Genomic DNA, 13,477 nt, shown 5'->3' with positions numbered 1-13,477 from the left:
AGCTTTTTAAAGCAGCAATACAACTCACTGGATTTCCAGTTTTCCTATCTATTATATATCATTTAAAAGCTACTCCCTGGTCTGGCAGGGCAAAAATAAAGCTTGCTATAATGCTCCATATAACTAAAACCCTGCAAACATCTTTTATTTCTCTTTCAAGTCAAGATGCAATTATAAAGCATTTGATCTCTACAGTTGGTAGATTACCATCACACACCACAAAACACAGACTGAACAAGGCTGAAGAAAAACATACTCTCACTAACAGAAAAAAAAGAATAAAAGAAAAGCCATGTTCTTCCCTCACCAGATGAGCTTTCATCAAATTCTCAATTATAACAGATTGAACAAGGAGTACCATATTTAGTATGCAAGCATGGTTCACAAAGAGGCCTTCCACCAGCAAACAGAGGCCGTATTCTACAACGGTTCGCTTTGGAAACGGTTCAGTCTGGCTGTTACGTCAAGATGACGTCACTCGGAGAAAGAGTGGAATATCGCGGCACGAGAGAGATCAATGAACGAGCGGTGTTCTGTTGCAAGGTCACGTCATCATTTTTGTTTTTTGTTTGTACATTGGGGACGATATAATAATTGACAGATGTTGCTAGTTCGGAAAAAAGATATTGGTTTGTGTACAACACTTGTGCATTTAATTTCCAGTAATAACTGTGCTTCCGACGCAGACAGCTAGTGGATTAATTTTATCTGCATTGCTTTATTTTTTTTCTTTATTTTTTTTTTTGCAGCTAGGTGGTGCGCCATACGTTAAAGGGCCCCTGAAACGGTCCGGACAAATTTTGTAGACACATAGGGTACACCTACAGTTAATCATTCGCACCACAACTAGTGTGAAGCGTCTCATTAAGAGAGTGACGGACGATTACAAGTTACCCTCCTCCATATTCATGCATTTTCTCCTCAACTCGTTCGCCAAGTGATCGGGGCTAAGCTCCGCCTTCACTGGCTCTGCGTCATGATGGCACGTCGTGTCGTCGACTTCGGTTCTCTAGGAGCGAGTGCGCAAAGCTTCTCCAAACTTTCCGCCACCTGGTTGGCAGTCGACCCCAAGCAAGAGCTATCGAAGCAGTGTGCGTTGCGAGCGTTCTGTCGCAGCGCCAAGCCTGTCTGGCATTCCGGTAACCAAAGGTGGCCTGGGCGTTTCGAAGGATGGCTAGAGGCATAAACTCAAGCTGATGAAGGAACTTTAGCATAGACATATGTGAGTGGCCTGATCAGTCTGCATGGTCCAGCCACCTGTTGGCGCAGAGTTGAACCAGCCAAGCAAAGTGCTAATATTGCTCTAACCAAATGTAAAGCATTTTAAGCATTTACAAAAATAATGTGTTAACAATTACATTCCTGTGACAAATTTACACCAGCAGCAAAGAAGAATACATTTCGTTATTGCTACTGTGTGCGGTTGAGCTCTGTGCCACCAGGTGGCTGCACCGTGCAGACCATTCACATCTGCTCATCCCATGAAACGGCACGGCCAAATGGCCAGGCCCTGTCCCCTTGCGCTTGCGTTTACCCGAATACCAGACTCGCGAAACGCTACTGCGGTAGTAATCCTCCGGTGTAAAGTGACGGCCGCAAATGTGCAAATCCTGGTGCCGGTCGGATAGCGGCAGTCCGATGCGCTACAGCCAGTCCACTCGTCTGCTATCTTGCGGAGGGACACGATGTCGCAGCTTGACATATTCCCAGTCGCTACGTTTACAGCCCGCAATGCAACAAAGTCGAATCATGGTGCTCGCGAAAATACTGAGACCAACTCTGACCGCGGACCTCTCGTCAAAATGGAGCACGTTGTAACAGAAGCAGACGACGCTTGCTGTGTGCCGGAAGTGCTTAAGTGTAGCGAGAAATTGTTCTTGTTCATTGTCTTTCTGTTACTTTCTTTTCATAGAAACAAATTAACTAAGATTCCAACTATTGAACAACATTTGTTCACCATAAAGTTCGAAAAATTATTGATGACGCGCCCCGGGCAGCCAATCGGATTGCTCGGCCTACTAACGTCACTAAGGCAAATGATGTCAAATGGGTAGAGGCGGCTTAAAATTCAGCCAAGCGATGTGCTGTGATCGGCAGCGATGTACATATTTAGAACCTTATAATAAATTACAAGCTTTACGCGGAGCACTTAGATGCGTCAATTAATGATCAGAAGGACCTACTCTAACGACTCGGTACGTTTGTACAAAAACATCTAAATCGTTTCAGGGTCCTTTTAAGCAATCAAAGCGGTTATCTGCACTTAGGCCACGGCTCTAATAGGATTTCGTTTAGCCATGGCTGAGCTGAGGGCGGACGATTGCGATTGAGAGTTCCATCCACACATCCCACAACTTCGAGAATCTTGGCGCAGTCAAGGAAGCATTCTTGACTGCAGTTTTCTCCTGCAGTGAGGAGAGAAATCTCACACCCCTTTTTCTTTTCCCTAAACCGTAATGACCCTAGCGATGGCAGTAATGATGCGATTGACTAACGGTTGCAACAACCCAATAGCTTCTACATTGCAGACGCACTGATGAAAACAACCCGTAGCAAAAAAAAAAAAAAACATAGCATGCACAGCACTTACGTCGCAGTGTCAATGCTACGAAATCTTGTGGTCCGCGATATTCAGCTCGTTGCAAATCTATCGCATTCTGTTTTTGGGGCACCTAAAATGCCTTCGGATCTCGCCTTCGCTCAAGTCGTACACGTCACACCGTTGCCTCTCGTCATGTCATTGTCTTTGGCCAACGTTCGTCAGCAACACAACCACAGAAGCCACTATCAGCATCCCTCTCGTCACGCCGGCCAGCGTGAGACTAGCAGACGGCCACGGTTGCCCTAGCAACCCTCAAGATCATGCTCGCCACCGCCCGCGACCCTCGAGCACGACCCCAGCACAAATGTGTGCTTCAGTAGAGTGTTGAATTGGGCTGGTTGGTACATTACTGAACTTGAAGCAAGCAGCACTAGAAAACAGGATAATGATGAAAGAAGACGAACACAGCACTGACAAGAGGACTGAATGGAGCGCGCACACGGCTTTCGGTGACTTGGCTATCGCTTATCAGAGATGGCAGCATGTCCTTTTCACATTCTGTCGTGGAAGGAGCTGTTCCACTGGCAAGCCAATGCTGGGAGTGGCGGCCACTCGCTTCGCCACAGTCTGCGTGCACGCCTCATTCGCGCAAAGCACGGTTGAGGGCACTACAATACGATTGCACATGAGTGCAGTAACATCTTTTTGTTTTTCATATTTTACAGGCTTTCTCATAGCTGGAAAAAAGCAGTGGTGGTCTTGCCACAAACCTGTCCAACTTACTGGCTACCCTATTATCACACGTGCACTGCAGACACAAATTGTGGCACGCTGGTGCATGACCACCAGGAGCACACCAAGGGCTCATTCACACTGGCAACTCGCAGAGGTCGCAAATATTCTAGCACAATCAAGTCGCAAAGCGACCGCTCACAAATAGCCGCAAATGGACGCTTTTGTCCAAAAAGCACCCACTGAACAATTTTCCTGTCACATGACTGTGATGCCCCATTCATATGGGGAAATTGCCTGGTCGGCGACCACATCGGCAACCGAAAATTCTACATGACAGAAAAAAGGCCTCCTTGTACTGATCAGTTCGAGACAGATTTTCACCACCGAAAAAAAAGCTTCACTTGTTGCAAGCCAATCAGAGCATGGGATTTCAACAGAATGGATGGGATAGGGGCAGACGCTGCTCTCAGTTGCAAAGATCCAGTAAACTATTTTGCAAATGGTGCAGGTATGGCCGGTCATGCCGTTGTTAGCAAGTATATTTGCTGGTGTTGTGCACATCTGCGCCATGCTTCATGTGAAGAGAAGTTTCCAGGAGGCGTGTACTGTGTAGTATGTGGATGTTATAAGCATTAAAAATAGCTGTGGAAACGCATATATGTTTCCCATGCTGTTACGAGCCAAATCAGGCTTTCGCCATGAGTATGTAGCATTTTTTCCCTCTGCACAGTTGCCTTGGAGAAAATTAACGCGGTCATTCCAGCCCATTGTAAAATTAATTGCTCTGCAATGTAAGAACACTGTTTATCCAATGTGTATATACAAGTGTAGTGCAATGCAACTGGCGAGCGCTAACGACGTCTTGCCCTACATAGCGAAAAGTTGAGACCAGCAGTACAATCATACACGCACTGCAGCTATGAGCCCGACCAACACAACATTGATGGCCAGCATACCGTCTTCGTAGCTACAAAGGCTACAGTCAAGAGTGTTTGTGATGCTAAAGGGGCACGAAGCCAAATGACATGCAAGTGTGATTCAAGATTTTTACGGATGTTCATTACCGTATTTGCCCACATAATCTAATGCCTGGAATTGTTGTGTGTAGTGTATTTCATTTTTCTGTTTTATAGACACATACGAAATATTCTTGCACTAACCATGAATTCAGAACAAACCTATGAGAAGTGACCTGGCAATTTTCAGCGCATCTAGTGAGCTGGTGGGCAGCAACGAGCATTTCACGCAGCAAGAAATCCAGTCTGAATTCACCCATTTTGCCGCCGACTATCGCGCGGTTCCTTGTGCGATAGAAAGTTTCTCGGTGCGAGCGTGCCATAAAATCGAGCAGCGGGCGACTGACCCTAAACAGTTGTTTTTCGACCAAAAGTGGCCATTTACAACTGTTTGCAAGTGGTCACTTTGCGACTTGAGTGTACCAGAATACCATATAGACTCGCGAAGGGCTGCACTTTCTTTCACAATTTTGACGAGGTGCGGCCCGTGCACAGGACTAGCTAGACCTTTTGGTCAAAATGGTGCCAGCAGAGCTGGCGACTCGAGCACACCCCGGATCTTGTGCACACCTTGCCTCTGGCCATCTAATAGGTGCAAGGAAAAAGTACAGTGTACAAAAATTTGCCGATGCACGCATCGATGCACACAACAGCATCGAAGCACCGAACACAACTGCTTCTGAATTGGAATTTTTTTTTTTCCTAAATTTTGGGATGCCAAGTTGGAGGTGCGGCCCTTACACGACTGCGGCGCTTACACGAGCCTATACGGTATTTGCAACCAACTTGGTCGCACAACCTCTGCGAGTCGCCAGAGTGAATGAGCCCCAAGTGTGCATCACAGAAACCATTTCCCACGCTCAATGTACAGCGCAGCAGGTGCAAACCTGGCACGCTTTGCTGGTTGCTGCTGGCCACAGTACAATATGCCATAGGCACGAAAAAAAAAGGTTACGTGGGCCACACAGGTGTCGCAGTTAAGTGGTGTTTACGCTAGACTTTCAGCACAGCAGTGCGCTAAATACCCGGGTAGGCTGGCCACAGCATACCCGTGATGCTAGTGTCCATGTGCAGGAAGTGCTTACAATCAATAGCCAAGTGATGAAAGAAAGTGCGCTTTACATGAGCAATGTGCACCATGGCGGCAGTGTTACTCCATTTACAGGTTTGTACAGGCATTTTTTTTTTGCAAAATATTCAGCACTACGGAGAAGTTTTGAAATCTCCAAGGGCAAGTCAAATTTATGCACATTTTCCGAGTAGTAACATGCTAAAATAAGGGCGCCCAGGGCATTCATGAAGAATGTGTCTGCTCTCCTTAAGCCACCTTGATTTTCTACTCGAAATATAGATGGTTGAAACTCCCGCTAACAGCCATTCGGACAACATGAGAACAGTGTATGCTAGCGTAGTTTGATCCTGATGCTGCTTCGCTCTGCAACATCTATTTAATATAAATGCTTGCGAAAATTTATAAATGCACACGTTTGAGACAAATAGACCTGTACATAGTTGCTTTGAGGCTTCCTGGTACAACTTCACGAGAGTGCTTGCAGGCAGATGGCCCTTTTCTGGGGCCGAACATGAGTGGTAAGCACGTGCTTCCACGAGCAACTCAGTGGAACCCACCCCTTAATACTTTGTATAATAACATTAGCCTGGCCATAGCCACAATGCTTTTCTGCAATGACCCTGCTCTGCCAATATAAATGTTATTCAAGCAACTGCTTGTCACTCTGCTTTCCATACAGTTAACAAAAATTTGCAAAAGACTATACAAATAGTATGTATATTCTCATCTACAGAATTTTTCGGAATTCTGCATGCATTTCTGCCCAAGCATGTGGCAATGCTGCTTGAAGGCAAAGTGCCTCATTCACTTTTCATTTATTCACTGGGTGTGTCCTTCCACTCTGCGCTTGTCTTGCCTCTCAATTTTAATAGACTGCTTGGCATGTCTTCAGGTTATTTCATACAGCAGTTGCACTTCAGCCAGTGTCTTGTTTCACGCAGCTGTATTCTAAGCGATATGCATGCGCACCCTATCATAAATAAAGTGAAGGCAGTAGGCCATTGCTAGCAATGGGACGCTGGCCTTTACAATTTGCATTCGAGTGCACATCTCGCTCTGTGTGTTATATCTGGTCTAGAACAACATATCAGCCGTTACATCGCAAATGGCCTGATCTGCAAGTGGACTCCATGTTACCATGAAGCTACAGGATGCTTCAAATGAAAGCAACAGTGACAGCATTTACACATGCCAAACAAGCTTGCTCCTAGAGCTCCCGTTTTGCACCAAAATTCTGCCAGGTTGCTTTTAATGCTTTATAACACTACTATATACTGTTACTTGTGCAACCTGTGTATGCGTACCTATATTTTGTTTTCCACTTTTCAGGAGTTGTAAGGGATGGTGTGGATGGCAAGCAAGGGCAAGTAATGCACATGAAATCGTGGTATTTTGCTGTCATGCTAGACAGCATATCATCAAATACTCACACATGCAAAGAGTTATTTCATGGCAAATGACGGCTGGGGCAACATCATGGGCCAGAAAATTGAGGATCACTTCTGCATTTTTGTCAACGAAGCTTCGACAGTTTTTTTCCGTTTCTGCAGGGAAGAGCTCACAAATTTGGTCAAGGACAAACTTCACGTCTTCCTGCAACACAAAGGTACACAGAACTGTAAGGTTGAGTAAAATCAAGCATGGCTACGCAATGGGCTCAAATGATTCATTACATTCTACTTTGACAGAAAGCAAGGAAAAATATGAAAACTTCAAAATAACTTTACAACCTAATAAAAAACTTAGTGATGATACCAGATCTTCCACTGCAGGCATGTATCAAGATGGCCATTAAATAGCAACTACACTTCATTTCACAAGCTGTTTGCAGCGCTGTGGAAGGTAGGGGCCTCTTAGCCAATCAGGGCTGCAGGAGCACAGCAAATAGTCCGTCAAATATTTGAGCAGTTTAGGACTAGATTTAAAACATTAAACACAAAAATTTTAAACAATTTGGAGTGACAATATTAAAGTATAGAGAGTGCCTTCAATCAGTCAGGAAACTGATAGCAATGACCCGCACGAACATAGCTCCTCGGAGGCCTATGAAATGACAAATGAAATGCAAACAGCATTTCATTTGTCCTTGATTTCAAACAGGCCGAAGCATACCGTAACTAAAGGTACAGTTCACATTGTCAGCCAGTCATTTTGCTCGTGCGTGAGCTTGTGGTTCTCATGCAGAGTGCAGCGCTGCTCCCACTACTGCAATAAACGTCACCTGTATTTTGTCCGAAAGCTGTTTTCTCATCTCTCCATGGCAGTGCCGTTCCCACCTGGCAGTACAACACTGTTATGGTGGCTAGCACCATTGCTGCATCTGTAGCATGATATAGCTGGCATGCACCCAGCTTCCTAACGTCCACTGCTTTGCTTTTGTTACCCCCATCAAAGTTGCCAAGTGTCCCCATCGTAATTTGAATACTCCCAAAAATGTATTGCACTGAAGGAGCAACAGCAGTGCCAGCCACCTTAACAGTAATCGCAGATAGGTATGGCACTGCAATGGCGGCGTGAGAATGCAAGTTCCAAACAAAATACAGGTGACGAAACTGCAGTAGGACAAGCAGGCCCGCATTCCGCATCGAAACCATATGCACGTGCATGTGTACAATGATGGCTGGTCGATGCCACACTGTGTTTTCAGTCCTGCTTCGGTCACGCGCTCTGCTGATCGCATTTCATTTGTGTTTGATAGTACATCTGCTGTGGCACTTGCAGGTATGCAGCTCATTATAATGTGAACAGAAAAGATCCATTAGATGTTCTATGAACCTCCTGCATAACTAAAAGTAGCATCTATTAGAGGTCACTTATGTCCAGCTGCGACATCCTTTCAACGTTACAGCAACATGATCTGGATGGGACTTAGATTATCCATAGTACGTATTTGTAATGTTGTTTGAAGAATTATAGAAATTATCTATAGGATGTGTGCAAAGCCTAAAACATGATGTTTTGTGGAAATCTATGGGGCATAAACGGTTCTCTGGGTATATGGTGAACTCACTATAAACATGCTGAAGTAAATATTTAAGGTAAATTTGTTACCATAATTATAGCACGTGCACTTCACTAACAGCACTGTGACCCATGTGGGCATGCAAAATCCTAATGCAAAGGAAGCATGGATAAATTATGCTCACCACAGTTGCATTTACTGGTATGACTTGCTCAAGAAGGGTGATGAATGCCTTGCAAATAGAACAGGTGTAAATGTCCTCAACTGAAATAAATAAAAAGACAAAAGATAAAGATGTTCCCTATAGGCTGTTCCCTATGGCAGTAAGTGGCATTTGGTTGCATGACTATATGACTTATAATCCAGCAAAATTTCATAAACCCACTTCATATTACAGCACTCTCACCGTGAAACTCAACTGAAAATCAATCAGCTTCAAGAGCAACTTCAATGTTGTTTTTTATGCCTCACTGATGCCAAAAGTACCAAAAGAATTCCTGAGCAAAAAGAATAAGGGGTACTGAGAGGCTTCACTGGGCCCTTCCCAATTCTTCTTGCTCACTGCATAGCGAGGGTCTTCCGACTGGCAATCTTGGGGTAGTAAATGTACGAAATTATTGGCAAGTTGCTTGCTCCCAAGATAATGCCCTACGTGACACCTGCACAGCTTAATGGATGTTCCACCTCCACAGCCAGTCGCGAGTAGTGCTTGCCAACGCTCTCAGGGCCAGGTTATATGTGCATGCACATAAATACCCACTAAAGGGGATGCAAGGACAGCCAGTCTTCAACGAAGCTCAATTTGGAGAGTACTGCACGTCGTGCAGGAGTTGAGAGTTCAGCTCCCACGGGCGACATGCTGTCTCCCACTTTCATTTTTGTTTATTTGTATTTTGGTTATTTTTGCTTATTCGTTTTTGCCAGTTTCCATTTGTACTCCTGTAGATCATGAGCATGCATTTACAACAGTGAAAGGTCGTCGGTACGCCTGTGTGGTTTGCCTAGCCGAGTTCACGGCCGCCTGCACACGTGAGATTCCGGAACTACAAGACTAGAACAGTTTAGGAATCGTTCTATATTGAGTTACCCATCGCGATTAGGAAAACACATCTATCGCGGATAAATCAAAGAAGTTTTTAGGCACATAAGATTTACGAAATGGGTTGCAGAAATTCCCGAAGCGCGCTGCCGATATGTGCCTACCGAGATGCCCCCCTTCTTGTGATCAAAGCAAGAGCATCGTGCACATTATTATTTTAAACGTGAGTAGTGCTTTGGGCCCTGCGTCGCAGAGAACCTGCTGGCAGAGTTATCTGATTCGTTCGGGAGCGAAAGTTTCCGTGTAATAAACGTATGTGTATACAGGAGGAACCCGACTATATCGAAACAGTTTACATCAAATTATTCTGTATATCGAACAATTTCTGAACACGGTATAGTTACAATAAGCATATATAGCAAAAATTACGCTTACATCTAATAAATATAGCAGCGACTCCCGATATATCGAACTACAAGCGGCGCAAAAGTGCCCCCAGAAGTTGGCTTTCCCTCGTAGTGGCAGGGAAACCTGGTGGCGCAGTTCCATCCACCCGCTCTCCCTACCGTGACTGTGCTGCGTCGGATGAGACATCAACACCCCCCTGCAAAAAATTATCCTGGCCCGCCTTGGCGCTTGCTCAGACAGCCAATCAGAGGCTCTTACGCACTCGTGCAAGATGGCGCAAGTGCAAGTTGTATCGCTGCTTTTCTGGTTCATTGTGTTTGCACCTTGTGGGCCTTCTCCCGCAGTGTTGCCATGATGAAGTGGCAGAATTAGCTTTTTGCCGTGAAGCTTGGAATTACAAATCCGGTTGAACGTGGTGAGAAGTCGGATGACCCCGCAGCACGCAAGATTCTGAGGAGCACTCTCAGCACAATCTTGACGGGGGAGATTAGGGCTAAAGCAGACAAACTCGCGACCCGGTGCCCGTGGCGTCCGATGCATATGCATGGCCGTGTACAAGTGGTTCATCCGATATTGCTTCAGATGGCGTGCCGGCTTTTGAGTGCCCGGTGGTGACTGTAAATTCTGACGAGTGTGACGAAGCCGTTGCCGGTATTGCCGAAGTTTGGACCAAGCTGTCAGAATTTCCGGATACCCGCCGTGGTTGCTCAGTGGCTATGGTGTTGGGCTGCTGAGCACGAGGTCGCGGGATCGAATCCCGGCCACAGTGGCCGCATTTCGATGGGAGCGAAATGCGAAAACACCGGTGTACTTAGATTTAGGTGCACGTTAAAGAACCCCAGGTGGTCAAAATTTCCGGAGTCCTCCACTACGGCGTGCCTTATAATCAGAAAGTGGTTTTGCCACGTAAAACCCCATAATTTTAAGAATTTCTGGAAGCCATTGACAAGTCAATGGTCGATGAGTTTGTGAGTGCAGATGATGGTGTCACGACCACGGGAGAGCCAGAAAACGAAGACTACATTGCTGACATGGTACCGAGCACAAGTGAAAGTGGGCACAATGAGGAAAGCAACGATGGTCCTTTGCCCACATCCTCCTAGGTGACTGGGGCACTCGCACTAGTCCGGTGCTTCAGCGCAAATGAAGAAGTTGCGGACTCAGCTGCTCCAACTCTTTAGACAATGTGGAGAAGTGCGTGCGTCGCAGGTAGCGAAATTGCCCAAGCATAAGAAAATACAAGACTATCTCATGCGAAACTAAGCTAGTTTCATCAATAAAATGATTTTACAAATGGTACATGTTTTTATGAAATTTAATTCTTTAGCAGGCTTATATAGAATTATGCCCTATATCACTAGTTCAATAGGAAGCTAACAAGTTGCTGAGAATCTACTCAGTAAAGCTTGTTATCTCTGCCTGGCAGTCAAACCAAACATCAAATGCTTTTTTGGAGCAGTCCTAGCCATGAATTACACTAAATGAAGTTTGCCAACGCCATCTGATGCTTGGGTCAAATTTTCAATAAAAGCAGCCTCTTTTCAAGTGCTCGCAGCCCTTTTTCAGTTTCTGTACAGCCTCGTATATCAAAGTAATCACGCAAGGTATCAAAGAACATGGGATGACCACCACTAATGTGAGTATGGGGAGACTCCTCGTGCCTTCATCCACCTCCTCATCACTTTCAACTTTATGAGCAATGTTGATATCAGCAACCGGCAACAATCTGAACATGCTGATGACGATCCTTCTGTGCCACATAGCAGGTTCTGCAAAGTGACCATTTTTAATTAGACAATTGGCAGTAAACATAGGCAGTGCCTATAGTGACTCCTTTGGCTTCCTCGGTTGCAGCCCCACTTTGCATGCTCCTGCACCATGCTCAGGCTCCTTGAGACGCGCTTGGGGAGAATAAAAAAATCGGTTCTTTTTTGCTTCCTATTTTGGATGGTCATCTACTTGCTGGCATAGCCCACAACACAGCTCATGGGCCTTGTTTCAATCCCTATAGTGTGGTGACCCACACTTGATCTGAACATGCAACCCCTGGGCATCGACGCTGCACCCATGGAATCGTCAGGCAGCCGCACAGTAGGCGATGTGGTCGCCACTGGCACAGGTATTGCGCCCCCAGCGATGAACAAGACAACAGCTGTGGCCTCGGAAAGTGTCTTGGTTGTCCAGCTACAACTACTGCAATTCTGGTCACATAACCTTTCCGTGTGGTTTACCCAGGTTGAATCTCTCCCAGCTCTCTCGCCCGAAATCGCTAGAGAGTTCAGCAACATTATGGACGCTGCCATCTAGACACGCCGTACGACCGTTTCAAGGCAGCTGTGCTCGCAAGCAAGACTCCTTCCGAGTTCAGGCACCTTCAACAGCTGCTCAATATGAAAGAACTCGACAACAGACGCCCATCACAGCTGCTTCATGACATGCGACCACTCCTGAATAGCTGTGGGCAGAACAGGGACAGCCTAGTTCTTCGTGAGCAGTTTTTCCAGCGCTTGCTGCAAAATGTTGACATGGCATTAGCCACAGCACCTGATTTGCCACTGGAAAAGCTTGCAGAGCTCACTGACCATGCTATAGATTGCTATAGGCAGTGTGCTATAGTGTCATCACCTTTCAGCTCAACGACAACAGTCGCTGTTACCTTCAAGGTCAAGGTTGCATGGTGGCGGTTACTGCTGGTACCATTATAACCTTGGTGCCAAACTTTCATGAGGAAAAAAGACGAGCAAGAGCAAGAGCACTCCACGAGAAATTCTCTGCAGGCCCTAACATAAGATTCACAGATGCGGCTAAGTATCCAAGGATACCTGCTTTCACAATAACTGCAATTAATACCAAAGGGGAAGAAAAGGCAGCTACAACAATAATCGCAAGAGATTCGGACACGGCCGAAGAGGTGGCAATAGCGCTGGCCATCTCCACATGCACAGAAAATGCCGTAATACTGAGCAACTCGCAATCCGCATATTGTAATTTTCGAAAAGGCAATCCTGCAATAAATATCAAAATGCACGCAAGTTCCCGAGACCTACATCGTCTGGACCTCTAGCCACGAGTCACTGACGGGAAACGAAGCGGCACACACTGCAACCTGAGATCATACAAGCGGGGCTTTCCTGCCAGAGGGGTTTCAAAAGGCAACAAGGTCCGAGAACATTACCAAAAAATATTCTGATATCCTGCAGCATTACAAATTTGAAAGAAGGGTACACCCCTTACCGCACCCCAGTCTAACCAGAGAAGACAGTTGCTCTGCGGCATCTCCAAACAAACTCCTATGTACACAGCATTATAATGCATAGAATGCACCCGGCCCAATTCTCATACCTCTGCCTATCCTGCGGGGCGCCAGATACCCTTTGTCACATGGTGATGGGGTGTCCTAATCTTGCTGAACCCAACAATCAATAAGCTCAATCAAGAAACAAAAACAAAAGCACAGAAGAAGACCGCCAAGAATCGTGGGAGGCCATGCTCGCGGCCCCAGACTTGGAGGACCAGCGAAAGCTGGTGAACCACAGCAGGGAAGCAGCAAGGGCCAATGGGTACCTGGACTGAGGAGGCCACCCGCCTTGGGTGAAGAAAGAACTCTTTCTCACTGATTCACATTATTAAATGTTTGTTCTCTCTCTCTTGCTCGCTTCCTATTCTAGATGGTCACCTACCTGTCAGCCTAGCCCATGACATG

At 46.0% G+C, this 13,477-nt stretch overlaps 1 protein-coding gene across 3 annotated transcripts in view; it reads right to left on the bottom strand.

Moving 5' to 3' along the window:
• The window catches only part of Sap-r (prosaposin), a 100,574-nt gene that overhangs the window by 68,350 nt on the left and 18,747 nt on the right, over nucleotides 1–13,477 (bottom strand). For all 3 annotated transcript variants that reach the window (XM_075694306.1, XM_075694301.1, XM_075694311.1), the window contains 2 exons: nucleotides 8,512–8,591; nucleotides 6,796–6,958 (listed from right to left, as the gene is read on the bottom strand). In XM_075694306.1, the coding sequence (XP_075550421.1) occupies nucleotides 6,796–6,958; nucleotides 8,512–8,591 (243 nt within the window). The remainder of the gene's footprint in view (nucleotides 1–6,795; nucleotides 6,959–8,511; nucleotides 8,592–13,477) is intronic.

The sequence above is a fragment of the Dermacentor variabilis genome, chromosome 1 (assembly GCF_050947875.1).
Source record: "Dermacentor variabilis isolate Ectoservices chromosome 1, ASM5094787v1, whole genome shotgun sequence".
NCBI lineage: Eukaryota > Metazoa > Arthropoda > Arachnida > Ixodida > Ixodidae > Dermacentor > Dermacentor variabilis.
This window is presented reverse-complemented; position numbering and strand designations above follow the sequence as displayed.